Source organism: Dermatophagoides farinae, chromosome 7, assembly GCF_024713945.1.
Source record: "Dermatophagoides farinae isolate YC_2012a chromosome 7, ASM2471394v1, whole genome shotgun sequence".
Taxonomy (NCBI): Eukaryota; Metazoa; Arthropoda; class Arachnida; order Sarcoptiformes; family Pyroglyphidae; genus Dermatophagoides; species Dermatophagoides farinae.
In genome coordinates, this window is record NC_134683.1 from 316,586 (window position 1) to 335,884 (window position 19,299).

At 32.6% G+C, this 19,299-nt stretch overlaps 6 protein-coding genes across 8 annotated transcripts; 4 read left to right on the plus strand and 2 right to left on the minus strand.

The window, feature by feature from the left end:
* Window positions 1-115: 115 nt before the first annotated feature.
* On the minus strand, window positions 116-1,050 carry LOC124496899 (uncharacterized). The gene has a single exon (XM_047060462.2). The coding sequence runs from the start codon at window positions 1,048-1,050 to the stop codon at window positions 184-186; it is 867 nt and encodes a 288-aa protein (XP_046916418.2). The 3' UTR covers window positions 116-183.
* Window positions 1,051-3,548: 2,498 nt separating this feature from the next.
* On the plus strand, window positions 3,549-5,246 carry LOC124497159 (uncharacterized). The gene is made up of 6 exons (XM_047060778.2): window positions 3,549-3,878; window positions 3,938-4,113; window positions 4,178-4,308; window positions 4,361-4,492; window positions 4,553-4,743; window positions 4,796-5,246. Exons 1-6 carry the CDS (start codon window positions 3,792-3,794, stop codon window positions 4,922-4,924), a joined length of 846 nt encoding a protein of 281 aa, XP_046916734.1. The 5' UTR covers window positions 3,549-3,791; the 3' UTR covers window positions 4,925-5,246.
* A 345-nt stretch (window positions 5,247-5,591) lies between these two features.
* LOC124497163 (uncharacterized) lies at window positions 5,592-6,770 on the plus strand. Its single transcript, XM_047060781.2, has one exon. The coding sequence runs from the start codon at window positions 6,260-6,262 to the stop codon at window positions 6,713-6,715; it is 456 nt and encodes a 151-aa protein (XP_046916737.1). The 5' UTR covers window positions 5,592-6,259; the 3' UTR covers window positions 6,716-6,770.
* Window positions 6,771-7,386: 616 nt separating this feature from the next.
* On the plus strand, window positions 7,387-10,603 carry LOC124497152 (uncharacterized). 2 transcript variants are annotated; one of them, XM_075732551.1, is made up of 4 exons: window positions 7,387-7,971; window positions 8,033-8,900; window positions 8,988-9,576; window positions 10,169-10,603. In XM_075732551.1, exons 2-4 carry the CDS (start codon window positions 8,070-8,072, stop codon window positions 10,495-10,497), a joined length of 1,749 nt encoding a protein of 582 aa, XP_075588666.1. In that variant the 5' UTR covers window positions 7,387-7,971; window positions 8,033-8,069; the 3' UTR covers window positions 10,498-10,603. The 2 variants fall into 2 exon arrangements, with proteins under 2 accessions (XP_075588666.1, XP_075588667.1); XM_075732552.1 differs by lacking the exon at window positions 10,169-10,603 and having other exon boundaries at window positions 8,033-8,879; window positions 8,958-9,869.
* On the minus strand, window positions 10,510-12,218 carry mats (MOB kinase activator-like 1). The gene is made up of 4 exons (XM_047060766.2): window positions 11,955-12,218; window positions 11,716-11,882; window positions 11,427-11,654; window positions 10,510-11,371 (listed from the first exon to the last, which is right to left on the minus strand). Exons 1-4 carry the CDS (start codon window positions 11,966-11,968, stop codon window positions 10,674-10,676), a joined length of 1,107 nt encoding a protein of 368 aa, XP_046916722.2. The 5' UTR covers window positions 11,969-12,218; the 3' UTR covers window positions 10,510-10,673.
* Window positions 12,219-12,706: 488 nt separating this feature from the next.
* On the plus strand, window positions 12,707-19,179 carry LOC124497146 (uncharacterized). Of its 2 annotated transcripts, XM_075732550.1 has the most exons (5): window positions 12,707-13,455; window positions 15,898-16,275; window positions 17,137-17,177; window positions 17,427-17,707; window positions 17,775-19,179. In XM_075732550.1, exons 1-5 carry the CDS (start codon window positions 12,707-12,709, stop codon window positions 18,819-18,821), a joined length of 2,496 nt encoding a protein of 831 aa, XP_075588665.1. In that variant the 3' UTR covers window positions 18,822-19,179. The 2 variants fall into 2 exon arrangements, with proteins under 2 accessions (XP_075588665.1, XP_046916720.1); XM_047060764.2 differs by lacking the exon at window positions 12,707-13,455 and having other exon boundaries at window positions 13,948-16,275.
* The last annotated feature ends 120 nt before the right edge of the window (window positions 19,180-19,299 follow it).

Here is a 19,299-nt window from a genome sequence, read left to right on the forward strand (position 1 = left end):
TACACGAAAATATCAAGCATTTGTATTTTGAATACCATCATCAAACCACACTACTACTACTACAACTATCACCAAATGACAACAATGAAAATGTACATGCGTAAATCGAATTTATGAAAAAAAAAATTTTAATTTTATTTTCGGCGGATGTTTTTGTTTAAAATTAAAAGTTGACAAAAAATTTTAAATAATGATAATGAATCGATGATTATGATTGTAATAATAATACCACCAGATAATAATCGATGAAAATATAATAAACAATTGTGGACAATGATGAAATGATTCTGATGATGATGAAATTTGGCGACAAATTGATGAACCATCACTATATTCCGAACAATAATCCAAAACCGATTCACGTACTGATGGTTCATTGGGTAAACGTTGATATAATTCGATTAAATTTTTTGGACAATCATCCGGTAATTGCAATGATGATGACGATTGTTCAATAATTCGACGTATAACACAATCACGTGCATGCCACATACCACAACAAGATGCTTGTTTAATATATTCATCATTCCGGCTAATTTGAAATTTAAATTCTTTTTTATCCTTCTTTTTATTACTGCTACTGCTGGTAGTAGTGGTATGATAATAATGATGAATATCTGATAATTGATTACGACGATGAAATAATTCATAACGTTCTGATATTTTACGATAAATATGATTTTCATATCGATGTTGACATTCAAATAATGATGGTTCTAACCAACGATTACAATCAGGATGATTGGTAAGATCAACTTCACCAATGTATAATAATGGTAATTTTGTTTCATCTATAATATCATTCATTTGACTAGATGATAATGCTGATGCTGCTGATGATGATAATGAAGATGAAGATGATGGTGAGAAAAGAAAACGACGTTCACGATTCGATTTGATCCGATGATGATCATTATTGTTTTCGGATTGATAATCAGCTATATTGACAGAAGATTGACTAGGTAAGCTGATTACAATGGTGGAAAACAACGGAAGCAAACAAATAATAATGCCGGGCCATAATTGGAACCACCAGGCCCAACAATTCATATTGATCGTTTTTTGGCCAGATTGTTTTCGTTGTTAATTAGATATCTGGATGATGATGGTTACCACGACTGTTTTGCTTTTCTACTGGTGGTTGGTTTGTTGTCATCAAATGAAAATGGTTTTTCCTCGTACGTGCGAATGGTTGTCTCTTCTTTATTTTGTTCGTTCGTTCTGGTTTTATCGATGAGCAAGAGAAAGGGCGACTTTAATTTATCGATATTTTTTTTTAGATTTGAAAATTCAAGCGTTCACCACCATCATTCGGCAACATTCACTTTCGTTATGAATCAATGGTCAGTTGTATGTGTTTTGTTTTATTTGAAACTAAACTATGTTTTTTTCATTTCTCCATAAAAAAGGGACGGTCAATCTTCAAGGTCAAGGTGAACATTCAAACACACACACATCGAAAGAAATTGGCTGTTTGGTTAGTCGGTTGTTTGCTGTCATCAAACCAAGAACACCGGATGACAAATTGACACAGTGAAGGCCTCGTTTTGTTTTTTTTATTATTATCGGATAAGGCCTGTTGATGAGGCACAATGATCGTCTGGTTTGATAACGTGATGTGATATGATGGCGATGTGTGTGTGCGTGTGGACAATTGATTCGAAGATATTCGTTATGGCTACAGGGGCAATGGATGTCAAATTCGAGAAAAAAAAGAAAAATGAGAAAACGAATCAACATTCAACAACAATTATACAACATTATAATCATAAAATGAATTTGTAAAAATTGTCGGTTAGATTGTGGACGACAACAGATTATACCCTTTCGATGCAGATAATCATACAGAAGAATGGAAAGCAAAGCAATGGATGATGTTTAGCTTGACGAAAAAAACAATGCAACACAAGGCCATCAAAGCCCGAATAATTGTTCAAAATTCAAATCCATCATGATGAATCGATCAAATTGATGTGCCGAAAGCCAAACCAATCAACAACAAAAAAATGGAACGTGCTTTACACCGCCATAATCAACGACAAAACTGGCTATGAATCAAAATCAATGAATTTAAATTCAAAAGCAACAAGCCTATTCAAGATATTCACCAATGAAAAACAAAAAAAAAACAGATAGACAACTCATAAGGATAGGAAATGGCCAATTTATGATCAATGTAGAAAAAAAAATTGAAAGTAATAGTGATATAACAATGACAAATGATTTTGTTGAATTTGAAAAAAAAGAGAAAAATAAAAGGATCAATTTGAAATGGTCTTTTTTTTCGCCACAAATTCATTTATTCATGATCAACCATTTTTACATACTCGTATGCGTAACTCTTACCTATTTATTCATTGGCTTTTTGGGGGCTATGGCCATTGGATCGTATCAGTAAATGTGCATCAACACCAGCAGCAGTAAGCACCAAGGCGAATCGAAAAAAAAATCAACAACAAAAATGTTATGCAGTTATTTCAATCGTAACGAATTTTTTTTTCAATTTGATTGGTCACACACACACAGATACAGATACAGATAGCGACAATGTTTGAATGAATGTCTTTGATGTTTTTTAATGATCAATCACAGACACACACAATGTTGAACAAGTATCGAAAAAAAAATTCATTTTGGAAAATTATTCTGATTCTAATTCTCTTTTTCTCTGATCTATCTGATCATCATCATCATCAGGATGACAAACCAGAAAAATGAGTGAAAAAAAAATTGCATATGCGACATACTCGTACAAGCAATACAAACATTTCGTTGATTCGATGCCAAAAAAAATAGATAAATAAATAAAAGCGACCGTTATAGCGATTGAACCCAACCATACACACATATAAATGACACATCCAAAATAACTACAACGACAAATTCACATTTGGCTTTTGTTCAAACCAGCCAATCACACACAGATAGATCCATAAAAAAAACACACACACATTTGGCCAAATTTTTTTTGGTCCCGCTACAAAGCAGCTGTGCTGTTTTCGTAGTAAAGGATTACTAATTTTCATTTTGAGAATTTATTACCAACGATGATGGAGATGCTCGAACAGCAGGGCAATCATTTTTGCCATTTCATCCATAATGCCGCCGTAAAAAAAAACCATACATAAAATGAACACATTTGTGAACACACCGACGACGACGACGACGACAATAACCTCACCACGTTCGACACCATGTGACATAGTTGAATATAACCAGAGTCATATTATTATTATTAATTTATGTCACATGTGTCACATAATGAATGATGGTGATGATGATCGAGTGAATTTGCTTGGATCTCTTTTCTTGTCCAATTTTGCAATATTGCATTTTTGAAATCAAGGATAAAAATCGATTAGTTTATTACATATTGAATAGATGGCGTTGTAAGAATCATTTTTTTTTAATTTTCGAACATGATTGGTTTGGCTATTTCAAACATTATTATCAACGGCCAAACTCATTTTCCATTTACGGTGATTTGTTTTTTTTTCTGTTGATTATGATTCTGATTATAATAATGATGGTGATGATGACGACGACGATGTTGTTGTTGAGAATGTAAATGAGATAATTCATTTCTTTTTTTTCTTCCGAAAAAAATGTACATGATTACCCATTCCATTACCGTAATCTAAAAATGATAAATTATTCATCACAACCTGCAATCAGCAATTTCTGTTTGGATGGAAAAAAAGAAAGATCTTCACATTTATCCCAATAGTCGATCGGACATTCCATTTTCATTCTGAATTTGTATTTGTGTGCATGTTTGTTGTTTCAAAATAATGATGATGGTGATGGCTAAGTTATTCGTATTGAATCTGGCCATATTGATATTTGCATCAAATCGATCCGTAGATTGTCGAACCAAGGTCAGAATCAAAATAATTTTTTTAATAATTTAATTCTAATTGTCTATGCTTCTATTTAGGATTCTGAACATCAACCTGGATGGCTCAAATCGACAAACGGAATTCGTGAACAATATATGGCCAGAAATTATGGTAAATTAGATTTTGATCGTAGAACTGGACAACATCCACCTAAAGGATCGATTGTATCGTGTTCAATCGAATGTTTTAGCCTACCAGATTGTCATTGTATTGAGTAAGTGTGTCATAACCAATTTCAATCCTTTTAATTTTCCTAAATCATTCGACCATTTCATTAGAATCAACAAACAAAATGGTAATTGTCGATTCTATGATCATCAAAGCCGACAACCGATATTAAAAGCGCACAATCAAACACAATTTCTATATTTTACTCGTGATCATTTTGGACCATCGGATCAGAATCGAAGTAAGATTCAAAAAATTTGGTCAATTTATTAATCCGTTTTCTTTGAACACAGTCGATATGGCAAAAAAAGCAAAACGAACAACATCAAATCAAGTAGCAGGTAGTTCTGAGCCGCTGGCTTGGATACAATATGAATTCAAAAAACCAATCTATATGACTGGTTTTAGTTTTCGGCAAACACGACGTAAGTGCAATACGGTACCTGATAATCAGTTTAACCGATGTTTGTTTTTTTAATTATAAGGCTCATCGATGATGGCTCCATTTATAGTTCGAGTTCAGAATGAACCACCGATGATAAATAGTGATGATGGTCCAAATGACAAAGATGATGATGATGGAACTGTATGCTATCGTCATAATGTATCGAATATTAGTGGTCAACCACAATTTTCATCGGCAAAAAAATCTGATCGAAAATGGATTCGTTGTCAGGTAATGTTAATGTCATTGAAAAAATAGCATTTTAAAATTCTGTTTTCCATAGCCATGTGGATTAAATGGTCGATTTATAACATTAACATTGGCTCGATCAAATGGAACAGCAATGAAATCCAATGTAAATTGGCCATTAGAATCATTACGACTCTATGGTTATTGGAATGATAATGTTTAAATGAATCAGCATCAGACGAAGAAATGAGACATTCATTTATCCAGACAAATAATTGATATGTTCCTGGATCAAAATCACATTATATCACAAATTAGCAAAATTATTTAGTTATATTATTTCTTCCTCTCTTTTTTCTGCTTTTCATCATCATCATCATCATTGAGAACATCGCGATCATGGTCGATGATATAATACATACGCACAGCAACAATAAATAGTGACGAACGTAATAATAAACTAAACTTAATCAATGTCATTTTGTTTGAATAGGATAGCTTTTTTTTTATTCAAGTAAATAAATTAAAAAATGGAAAAATTTCACAATTTACGAATTAATAATAACAACAACAAAAAAAAAATGGCCGCCATTTAAAAACAAAATGATTAAAAGCTACGTAAATGCAAGCAAAAAAAAAAAAAAAAACTAACCGGCCTTGGTCAAACAGTGTGCAATCAATAAGCCTGTGAATTTAAAGAAAATCTTACATGACCAACACACACACACACACACACGCAGTAATCTATTATGTTAATGGATTACACATGTATCAGTGTGTGTGTGTGTGTGTTATATATCCGGTGCCGTTAGCTAGTTAGCTATAACTAAAAATCTTGACAACAAACGACTACAATTTTTTGTTGTGTGTGTGTGTTTCATTCGCATTCGAATTTTACCAACAAAAGTATCTCTATACACGCACACAAATAAAACCACTAAACAGTGGCAATCAAAAAAATAAAATAAAATAAAAAATCTTTTTCAAATCCAAATGTAAAATACACACATGGGTAAAAGGTTATGCTCGTGGTTGTTGTTGTTGTTGTGGTGGTGGTGGTGTTGACCAATTATTATTTCATGTGATTTTCCACGTGTGTGTTTAGTTCTGGTTTGTTCGTGTGGTTTGAATATTTTCTGTGATTATACTGTGTGATCATCATCATCGTCAGAATGAATTTTCTCTTGTTATCCATACATTTATTATTAACATTTACATTTATTGTATTATGCTGTATTGAAGTAATTGTCAATACAATACTGGCAAACATGTCAGAAACATTGAATCAATTAAATCAACAATATGGACTTCAATTAACATTTTTGTTAAATATTTTGCTCTATTGAACAAAAAAAAACCAGCAAACAAAATGACTTGACCAGCATCATCATCATTGTGATTTTAAATCCAAAATTCAACAAATTTTGAATTTTAAAACCTGCATTATGATGAATTGATAAGCACCATCATCAACATCATCATCATCATTATTATATAAAAATGCCATTCCATCATCTGCATTCATTCATCGTCGTCGTGCTTACACAACACAATAGAAATGCAACGAAAACATTTACTATTTTCCGTTACGATGATGATGATTGTCGTAGCCATACATTCTGCATCAACAACAGTGGTGGATGATAATTCTAAATTAAAACAACAACAACAACAACCAGTGGATGACGAAGCCAATATTGATGCCGACATTCGACGCGTAGAATCATCATTAAATGAAATTGAAAAATTATTAAATCAAGCAAAACAACAAACAAATGGAGATGGTGGCCAACGAGAACAATTTAGCGAACTACGACGACATATTCATATAATTAAAGATCAATTACATTTGATACAAACAGAATATAAAATGAACAAAGATTTAGATCATTTTCTTGAACAAATACAACAATGGCGTATGGATGCACAATCGTTAGGTCTACGATTAAAACGTGATCTTCAATCATTCCATAATAATAATGTTGATGATGATAACCAATCAATGAATCAATAATTTGTCCATGTGTCAATAAAAAAAAATTACATTCTTATCATTAAAAAAAAAGAAATTTTTGATTGTTTTTGGTTCAAATTTAAATGTTCTTACGTTTGTGGATACCAGAGGATTGCCTGTTGAAAGACAGAGAAAAATTTCCGTTTGAATCTTGAAAAATGAAATACAGTGTGATTCACTGTAAAATCACTGTTGTTGCTCTTGTTGTTGTTGTTGTTGTTGTTTCTGTTTGAATCGTTAAAATAAACAAATCGTCAACATTGACATTTTTTTTTCTTTGATGAATGAATTGGTTGATTGATCAATTTTGTGTGATTGTTGGGTCGTGTGTTTCTATAAATTTTTTGCTGTCTGAATAAATGATAATTCATCATCATCATCATCATTAATCAATCGATCGACTCTTGAGTGTGTGTGTGTGTGTGGTATCTTCAAGTATTACAACACACTACTACCGGGATTATAATAATCTGTCATTAATTTTGGTTTAATTTTTTTTTTTTTTTTTGGGAAAAGTTTTCATGTTTGGTTTGTCAGATTTTATTTATCAATCTAAAAGTGTTAATTGCACATAACACAAAAAAAAGTTTTCATTTATATCAAAAACAAGAGTGAGGGGGGTGGAAAGTAATCGATATATCGATTTTCTTATTTGCTTTTTGCTTATTATCATCATTATTATCGAATATATACGAATGATGATAATGATTTTTTTTTGTTTGTTTGCTTGTTTGGTTATCATTCGAAATTTGGATTTCATGATGATGATTGCTCTTTAAAAGCTACGTATTTGTCGATGATTATGATTTAGTTTGTTTCGTTTATTATTTCTTACAACATTTTTTTTTGTTATTTTGCAAATTTATTATTTCGTTTGATTTGATTTTCTTTGGTTATTTTATCATTTCATTTTTCTACTTGGCCATAATATCATCATTTGCTGAATCTGTGTGTGTGTATGAATGTATGTATGCATGTAGTAGCTACGTTGTTATTGCCACATACAAAGAGTTTGGAAGCAAAAAGCAAAGAAAATTTGTTCATCACTTGTGTGAAATAATAATAAAAAATGTTCATCATCATCATCGATCAAATGTATCAAATTGAATGATTTTTTTTGTTCTCTAAAAAATTTATTTGTTTACCGTAATTTTGAAAATGTAAATTTTTTTTCATTGTTGTTTGGACGAAACTAAAAAGAGAGGTAAAATTTCCATTCTTCTTCAAATTAATATCTTCGAATCAATATATTTCGGGTATGTATTTTTGTTTTCAATGATCCGTTGGCGTTTATTTACCCGATTTTTTTCCCATTAGTGATAATAAGCTAAAGCGAAAAAAAATAGATACTCAAATGGATAATCAATCATTACATATGATATTATTAGCCATATTATGGATTGTAACATTTAATTCATTTCGTCTTACAAATACCAATGTAAATGCATATCAAACATTTGAATTAGTAGATTATTGTCAACGTTTCGATGCAAATGTTCAGTTTCCAAATGAAAATCGTGATGATGATATATTTTCATCTGGTGTTATTATTGAACCACCACATCAACCATCATCATCAAACTTTGACTTGAAATCATCCACTATCAAAAATAAAAATGATGATGCATACAATGTATTACGTATTGATGCTGATTATGTTGGTAAAACTGTTGTTGTAGATACCGGGTATGATACATCAGCTGTACGATTAATTGTTGATCCTGAAAATGTGTTTCGTGCACGGCTTCGATGTTCAATTCTGGTCATACCAAAGAAACCGAATGGCCTGATTGTTACGTTACGTAAGCTTCGTGTTCGTCCTGGTACTGATTGGCTGCGGATATCGATAAATAATAGTTCATTTACACGAACATTTTCTCACATTCGCATCAATAGTGAACGTGATTCTGTTGCCTACGTTGCTCATCATGGTGTATTGATTGAATTTGCAACAAAAACCTATTTACCTAAAGAGGAAAAAGTGGAAATCGAACTCATTCTGACATCATTTCGTGAAGCTGATCTTTGTGATATTGATGAAGAATTTGATTGTGGTTCATTTCGTTGCATTTCCAATCATTATGTGTGTGATGGCTATAATAATTGTGGTGATGGTCGTGATGAAACCAATTGTCCAATGGATAATATTACCAATTATTTGATTGTAAGCACAACACTTTTATTGGTGGCATTCATTATTTTCCTTTGCATTTGTTATCGTTGTTGTTTTCAATCTTGCAAGAATCGTGATCAAAATCGACATGCTGGCGGTGCTTATCATAATCGTAAACAATATCAATATTTACGGATTCGAACGAATTCTACACCTGTAGCTCCACAATCGCTGGCACCACGATCACGAAATCGTTCACAATCAATACAATCAGAATCAGATCTACCACCACCACCACCATCATCTCAAGAAATCAATACTTCACCCCCACCGAATTCTGCATTGAGACGTTTTAAATTGGCTCACATGGCAAGTGATTCGATGCCGGTTTTGGTACCAACAGCACCACCACCACCAACGTTAGGTCAACAAACGAATTATGGATCATTGGGTCAAACATTTTATCCATCAACATCAGCATTTGTCGCTTATCAACCATATACAATCACATTGACATCAGGTACAAATCGTATCGGTTTGCGACCATTACGGCAATTACGTCGTCAAAATAGCCTGTTGAATGAAGATGTTATACCTGAACATCATACATTTCCCTTACCACCATCAACATATCCAATACTACATCCACAGCTATTTCAACCACCATCTCCAGAATCACATTTTACATCACAACCATCATCACAATCAACGACAAATAATGATCCACCACCACCACCATATACACCACGTGATCCAAGACAATAAAAAAAAATTCAACCAACAAATAATCAATCTTGTTTTGGATTGTGCAACAACAACATATCACATTTACATTTATAAATCATCATCATCATCATCGCATAAATGCCACTTATGAATTCGCTTTTCCAATTTGGAATTTGCTTGTGCCATCACTTACTCTCATCATCAAATTTTTTGTTTGTTTCAATTTTTTTTTTCGATAAATATACATCCATGCATTCATTCATTTCACTCATTCCATTTGATTATTATTATTAAATCTCACATTGCAATAACCATAATATATAATGATGATGGCATTATCATTTATCATTTTAAATCACTACTATCACCGATATGCTGATGATGATGATGATGATGATAAGCAGTTAGTAGTGATATGATTGCTATGTTGAATGTTACTCTCTCAATCAATTTCATTTAACCAATATTTCCACTGTCTGGCTGATTGACTGACTTCAATTCGACCTTGTTGAAATCATCATCATTGTAAAACGTTTTTTTTCTGGAATAAACAACCAAAACGACCATGCCTTTTCTACATATTTTCACAACAATTTCTCGGACACAAATACCAGATAATTTTGGTCCAATGTTGGCCAGATTATTATCGCAAACATTACGTAATAAAACAGCTGATCGTGTTGCTGTACATATTGTCGGGGATCAATATATTTCAATTGGTGATAATCAGGAACAACAACCAATTGCATTGGTTTATTTGCGATCAATTGGATCAATGGATTTTCCAGATAATCGAAAAACCGTACGTGCAGTGACAGATTATATCCATACAAATCTTGGTATCGAACCATCACGTATTCGAATGATTCTGCAAAATTATTCCACTGATATGATTGCTTCTGGTGGTCAATTGGTTTGTGATCAATTACAACCACCACAATAAAACAATGTAAGTGAAGCGAAACGAAAAAAAAATTTATTTGAATAAAATTTTATACAAAATCTAGTTAATTTGAATAATGAAATAAAATATATCACACACACACATACGTACAAAAACCGTTATTTTTTATGACAAATAAGGCACTAATTAATTAATTAATCTAAACATTGATGACATCACCGGGCTATACCACCATTACCACCACCAGCATTTCCTGAATTGCCAATATTACGTTGTTGTTGTTGTTGTGATAAATGTTGATGATAAGCAGGTGGTGGTTGAACATTATAATATTGTTGTTGTTGTTGTTGTTGGGCTTGTGGTGGTTTTGGTGGTAATGGTTGCAGAGGATAATATGGCGGTGGATGTGATGGATAGGTTGATGATTGACCACCAGCACCAGCACCAGATATTCTTGGTGGTGTATATGGTATATTACTATTTGCTGTTGCTGATGTATGATTACCAAGATGATGGTGTTCAACATGCGGAAGTGGATGTGGAAGATGATGCTGCTGCTGTGTTACGTGATGATGATGATGATGGTGGTGGTTTAACATTGATGATTGAACATTATCACCACCAACAGTGGCTGATTGATTTACATTTATATTATTAATATCGGCAGTAGTAGTAGTTCGTTTTTCAACCAATTTTTCAATCAATTCTGATAACGGAGCTAATTCACGTTTATCAATCAGATTGAATTCTTGGACAAAAAATATAAAATGCTTAAAACTTGTATTCAAATGGGCTTCCTCATCCAAATGAACGACTTGTGGGAAATGTTGATGATAAATGTGGGCATAAACACGAAATAAACGTTTCAATATTGTTTTAGCAATCGATATGAAATTTTTCGGAAAAGGCACACCTGTAATATATGGGAAATTAATCAATCAATCAATCGAATGAATCGAAATATTTACCTATTTTCGATGGAAAAATATTCTCATCATCCAATTGATCCTGTACCCATGTCATTAGATAATCAATATATTTAGGTGCTGAACATTTTATCGGTTTTTTAACCGTAGTACCATCGGCCCAATGATATTCATATTTAGGACCAGCAGACATTAGCGGACATGTTTCTTCTGTACAAAATTCTGTTATCGTTCCATAAAGCATATTGATTTGATTGAAAAAATCGACAACTGGAAAAAAAACATACCGATCAATTAACCAGAACGGATTTTATTTTGCATAAACACTTACTATTAACGGCAACCCATTCATTGAGATCTTCACCTTCCGGCAACATTACAGCTAAACGTAAATCACCTGAACCTAATGTTGCTGCTGCATGTTTCATCAGATCATATTGATGTGTGCCTTCTGGAATGTTTTTCTTTGGTTTAAATGTTTTATTCGATCGATTACCGCTTTGAAACAAAAACAAGAATGTTATCAATTGAAAAATATTGAACAAACAAATCAAATTTTGTTTTACTTACAACAAAAAACTCATCTCGATTCAGTTTTTCTGGTGGACACTTTTTCGAGGTCAACACAAAACAACCAAAGTGACCAAAATGATGATGATAAGCTTTGTGTGTGTAGATTATTTGGATTTCAATCATTGATTCAATTTAATATACAATGATTGATGATTTGAATCAATGGATTCAAACAAGTGAATCAATAATCATCATCTGCCATCTAATATATGCTGTGTGTATATATCTGGTTTGCCTGCAACAATTGTGCACTAATCAACGAGTGGTAATTATCGTCGGTCGTCGTTGTCGTGGTAGCACCATCATCATCATAATCACTATTTTTACTCAACGTTAAATCAATTCTTCATTCGGTTTACTTTGTTTTTTTTTTTTTTTTTGAATATCACAGTATTGGTGGTAGTGGCGGTTGTTTTACAGTAAAACTTCGGTTAATTACACGAAGACAATGTATAATGGACAACGATGTTTTTGTAAACGAAGTAAGATTGTATAAATTTTCTATTTTAACATTACCATGTCAACCGTTGTTGTGAGTGGATAACGCATTTTTCAAGTTGTTTCGGTATTCGATTTTGGTGAAAGAAACAAAAAAAAAACCGACGGGCTAATCAAGCTAAAAAATAACTCTGGTGTGTCACTCATCAAGCCAAACGATTTAATCAACGAAATTGTTTTTTTTTTCATTCGTTTCACAATCACAATTTTCATTTTAATACTTTGCCGATTTTTTTTTTTGGTCGTCCATAATGTCTACAACAACGGATAAAGATCAAACGAGCACTAAAGAAGAATATTGGTATCCATTAGAATCGGATCCAACATATTGGAGTGATTACCTTCGATCATTGACAACCGGTTCATCGAATGGTCGATATTTTATTGATATACCGTCGATTGATCTGGTAGATGAAATGGGTATATTTGAATGTCACAATATTATTGCTTATATATTTCTGTATCAAATGAAATCATATCAACAATTGGGAACATTGGAACCATTGGATTCAAGTAATTGCCGAAATCTTTTTTTTATGCGACAATTTGTTCACAATTCTTGTGGATCAGTTGCATTGTTTCATGCATATATCAATACAATCGCTTCGGATAAATTGAATGGTACGGATTCATTGATTGATCGTTTTTATCAAGAGAATCGTGATCATACTCCTGAAGAACGTGGCCATTCATTTGCTACAAATAGTTTGCTAAAACAATTACATCATGATGTTTCTTTACATGGTCAAAGTGAATTACCATCAGATGAACAATTGTCTAAAATTGATTATCATTATGTTGCATTCATACCGCTGAATGGTTCTATATTTGAATTGGATGGCCGAAAATCATTGCCGATTATCCATCAAAATGATGATCAAACGCAGATTGATAAAGATAATTTTAAACGTCAAGCTTTAAAAATTATTAAACGTTATATGCAGCTTGATCCAAATAATCTTCATTATTCATTACTTGCTTTATGTACTTCATCATCATCATGATGATGATGATCACCAAATTTCATGTCTGTCTATCATCATTGTCAATTGTACCACACGATGTTTCCTTGATTATTATTTTTTTTTATATGTTTTCGTTTGTTTGTTTGATGATTATGATGATCTTGGTGATTAAAATTAATTTGCATACCATTTAACACTCTATTTATATAAAATGTCTATGTCAATGTATGGGTGCAATAAAATACAAACTGTTGATGATGATGATGATTTTTGCTGCCTGGCTTTCTGACTGACTGACAATCGTCTCGATGGTTCAGGCGCAATAGATATATTCTTTCCTTGTCGTTATTCTTTAACTAAAAAAAAAAAAATAATAAAAAACAGAATTCAGTGCGAGAGAGAGAGAGAGACATGAAGTGATGAAATCATGTAAATAGAAAAATGCCAAAAAAAAACGAAAGAAAAAAAAGAAAAATCCGATTTACTCTGACTTACATCCATCCAAAGAGAAAGATCTTTGCAGATGATGATCATATGCATTTTTGATTTTTCAATTTTTTTTTCTTTTTTTTCTTTTTTGAAAAGAAAAAACAACCAGAAAACCGAAACATAATTCGTACGTCGAATTATTTTCGTTCGAATTTCTGTTTGCTGTGGCTCATTACAAATTCTCACGTTCGATTTATTTTTTTTTTGTTGTTGTTGTTTTGGCGTATGAATCAACGGCGAATGACGCCCGGGTCAGTTTCAATCCACCACTGATGGAATTACATTTGGAATTATCAATAATTCATTTGAAAAAATGATGATGATTACATTGCCAAAAACATCACTCATCATCATCAACATTGTAGGCAATTTTATTCTTGTTTTTTTTGCCGTGTGCCATACGATACGACGATATACAACTTATCATTATTATTAAAATTGTTCCAAGATGATGATGATGATGACGACGACGACGACAACAACAACCACTCCCACTTTGCTGGCCCAATTTTCTTGATTTTTCCATTTTGATTGTATTTGTGAGTGTGTGTATCCGTGTGTGTGTTTCCAACTATCCAATTTTCGGAACGAATAAATATTTTCGGCAAAAACATTGTGAAATGAGTGAGTTTGTGCGATGATGATGATGATGATGATGGTGATAGTCCAGATCCACGAATCATCATCATTTCATAAACATTAACAATTGACGGCACGATATCCAAAGTCCAGAAAAAAAAGTTGACTATCTATTTATCTATCTATCTATCTATCTGTTTACGTTGGTTTTTGTTTTGTTGGCCATTTTTAATTACAATCACATGTATTATTTATTCGCGTTATACATACCATGATGGTGTGCGGTACGGTGTGTGTGTTGTAATGTATAATTCACCGAAAAATTTGAAATGGAAAAAGATTGCCAGTTTCCTCATCATCATCAACAGAAAGAATAAATGAAAGTTTCAAGTGTTTGGCTCTCACTCAATAATAATCTCATGTTCTAAATATTCTCGATGGTCACGCGGAATTCTGTGGAATCGTTATAGATTCTCTGATTCTCATTTTTTTGTTGTTTATGTTTGTGATTAAAAAAAAAACAAAGTCAAAATAGAAATGGTTAGTAACAATCGTTATCGATGTCCACATAATAATGATAATGATAATGGAAATGGAGATGACGGTGGCGGAAACCATTTTGATCCAATTGGTAACAATGATAATGATGATGATGATGAAAACAGTGAAAGACGAAGACGACAACGACAATATTCAAATCGTAGTGGTATAATAATAAATGATTCAAATACCTATAACCATAATAGTGGTAGTAGCATTAATAATGTTGATGGTGGAATGAAATTACGTTCAAATAGAATTATTGGAACAATCATGACGACAGTTGTATGCGGCGGTTCACCATCAAAAACAACAACCGGTGATGATGTTGAAAATTTCCAGAATCAAGATTCTTCTTTTTCTTTGAAATCAGACCAGAATGGAATGAAATTATTATTATTTGAGGATTCCATCATTAATGCAAATAATTCATCGACATCTGATACGTTCAAATCGATAAATAATAATCGTGATTCAAAAATCATCATTGCCAATAATGTTAAAACAACTTTAGGTGATAAAAGAAAAATTCCTACTCGACAACAACCAAAAACACCATCTACGATTCACATACCAAGACAACAACAACGACGTTCGAGTGATGATGATCAAGTGATAAAAGCCAAATCCCAAAACCAATTTTCTAATGAATCCACCATTAATCAAACGAATCAACGAAACAAACGATCATCATCATCGACAACAACCACCAATAAACAACAAACGCAAGATAATAATTTTGCTCAAAAACGTCGCCGATTAAGACGTCCAATTTGGAATACAAATTCTACGAAAAAATCCACATCATCATTATCGGATGTTAGCTATTTCGAACAACAAAAACAACAGAAAAAAATAGTGACCACCACCACTACCGAAGAAGAAGACATTGATAATCATAGTATACGTTCATCAAGTCCAATGAATATTTGTCAATCATCATCCAATGATTCAGATAGTGGTTGTATGAGTAGTAGTTATGGTGAATCAATACAATCACCATCGACAACACCACAACAATCGATTGTTGTTAAATCATCAATGGAATCATCACAATCAATCAACGGTTCTAATGATAACAATGGTGATAATTGTGGAACATTATCATCATCAACAACCACATCATCATCATTATCCGTAGCAATACGAACACCACCATCAACATATGATCCAAATGGTTTTGGTGTCATTGAAGATCAACCTGAACAAAATGTTCATGAATGTCGTGAACAAGATGATGAGCCAAAGTAAGTGTCTTAATTTGTTTATATTTTTATTTTATGATTTTTTTCTTGCGATTGACGCCATGAAACAACATGAAAAACGAATGTCTCTTGCAAACATTGACATGTCAGACAACCAGATCATACAGGCTTCACATTTTGATTGATACCAAAAATTGTGCATCATTCAACTTAGCTAGCAACTATTCATGCAATAAATCTAGAGAACTAGATTCTTTTTTCTTTATTAGAATCGGGCGAAAACAAAAAACAAAACTAAAAATGAAAAAAAACATCCATGATGTCGGCTTTGTTTGTTACTATAAGGTGACACACACGACACGACAACAAATGAATCGAAACGATTCCGATTTCATCATTTGGCATCAGACCAATCTGAGACAACTGTACTTTATAAAAAACCGGCAAGATTATATTATTTTCGGGTGATACCTTGTTGTTGTTGTTGTTGTCTTGTCTTGTGTGTGTGTGTGCGTTTGTTTGTTTTTTCACTGATTTTATACGCATTTTACTAATGCTGATTAATGTTTGTTTTTTTCGTTCAATTCAAATGAAAAAAGTTAATTTTTTTTACACTTTTTTTTTATTGAATGACAAGTGACTGCCTGTCATCTGTCATCATATCGAAAAAAACCCATTATTTTGAGTCTGGCTCTGACATAACAGAATCATCATTGTTGTCCTCGATTCTTAAAATAACTTCTTTTTTTTATTGTAATGGCCATCTATCTATTTAGCAATTACAATGATTTGCATTGAATTCGTAATACGATAATCATTAATTCCTTGTTTTTTTTAATGGATTTGTTTGCTAATTGGAATTGGATTTCTCTTTTCTTTTCTATTTTTTTCCATGTGATTTAGTAAAATTTTTGTTGGTGGTCTACCATGGGATACAACTGAATGTAAGTATTGTCTGTCACACAATGTTTACCAAAAAAAAAAAAATTCCGAATGGAAATTTTGTTCCTAATCGATCAAAAAAAAAAATTAGTAACCCGAACTGTTAGTGAGAATTTTTCCGTCAAAATGGATCGAAAGAATTCGATCAGTTGACATTCAAATCAATATACAATATCGATTCTAATTCAATGTTTTTTCATGCAATTAATACCATTCTGTAATTACCGATGTTTATTTTTCTTTTTTTGCAGATGATCTTGAATATTACTTTAGTCATTTTGGTAAAGTCACCGAGATCAATATCAAATATGATCCAATGTCATGTTTAACACGTGGTTTTTGTTTCGTAACATTTCAATCTGAAGAAACTGTCCGCACTATACTCCGGAAACCTGTTCATATAATTAAAGGCAAAATAATTGAATTAAAACGTGCTAAATATAGACCAATTTGTAAAAAAGTATTTGTTGGTGGCCTGGATCCATTGATCACTGAACAAGATATTAAAACATATTTCTCACAATATGGAACGGTATGTATGGCTTTTGTTATGTTTTTGATCCATTCTATTGATCATTGGTCTTTCATTCCTTGTCCAGGTAATTGCCATAGAATCACCTAAAGATAAAATACGTAATCGAAAACGTGAATTCTGTTTCATTGTTTTCGATAGTGAAACAGCTGTCGATCGTGCCTGTTATTATCCACGACAATACATTATCAATAGGATTTGTGATGTAAAAAAAGCACAACCACAACCCATTTGTTATCAACAAAAACGTATGGCTGCCACTGCCGGTTTAGATCAAACGCTCAGTACAGCTCATTTGAATAAAATTCTACTAAGTGATGGTGGAAAAACGGCAGCAGTTGCTGCTAATATCGCAACAGTCGCACCAGATAACAGTGCCACCAGTTCATTACCACCCGATACTCTAAATCCGGTATTGACACCATTGGGAACCATTCTTTATTATCAACCTTTGAATTCTGCCCGTATTACGACAACGGCTACACCTACGTCTAGCCTCAGCCCTCGTATAATGCCAATAGTGGCTACCAGACCACCACCACAGGCAACAGGAACAACGATACCCTTTGTGCCATATCCGGCTACAGGAATCTATTCTCCACAAGCTTTGTATGCTTCTATGGCTTCCTCGGTTACAAATGGTTATACTCATAATTTAATTACCGGCGCCGCCAATGCTACAGCAGTTACAACGGCTAATCAAACATCAAATCCATTAGTTGAACCATCAAGTGTAGCTGATTATTACCTGAATTATTATGCTCAAACAGCAGCCTATTATGCCCAACAACAACAACAACAACAACAGACTATTAATGAATCAATGTCCAGATCGGTTGCACCGAATCCATCAACAATGGCCATCATATCATCATCTCGTTCATCATCATCAAGTACATCATCGACAACTGAATCATCATCGGAATCAAATAATATTCTTTCATATAAATCATGCCTTAATACGAATCCAATCATTGGCAAGCCTTCATCATTAGCAGCATATTCATTTGCACATCCACCAAGAATGACTTCTTCTTATTCACACCATCATCATACATTTATCTATGATACAGAGGGTACAACAACTTCCTCTAATACACCGACGAATAATTGATCAAATTGACATTCATAAATTCATTAAAAATCCATGCAAAAATATACATGTGATCTCATCTCATCTCATTAATCAATCGGCCCTTATACGACGATAATTCTTTAGTCATTTTCATACACACTCACACGCACACACCAAGAATAAACAGAATACACGTGCACAATTTTTTCTTTTGAGTGATTCCATTATTATATATTGATTTGTTGTTTTTATTGATTATTGTTATATGATAATCGACATTTTTCAACAATTTTCATTGTTTATGTCATTAATCACAATTTTTTCTCAAAAAAATAATAAAAGCTATTGTTCCACACACGCTGCTTGTGAGTGTGTGTGTTTGATCGATAAATAAAAATCTGAATTGAAATTAGATTCAATTTTTATGTCTGGCCAAAAAAACTTTCTTTTTGTTTTTTTGGCTGCCAATCAAAAAAAAAACTGAAAAAAGAACTTTTTCCAGCCTGACATATATACA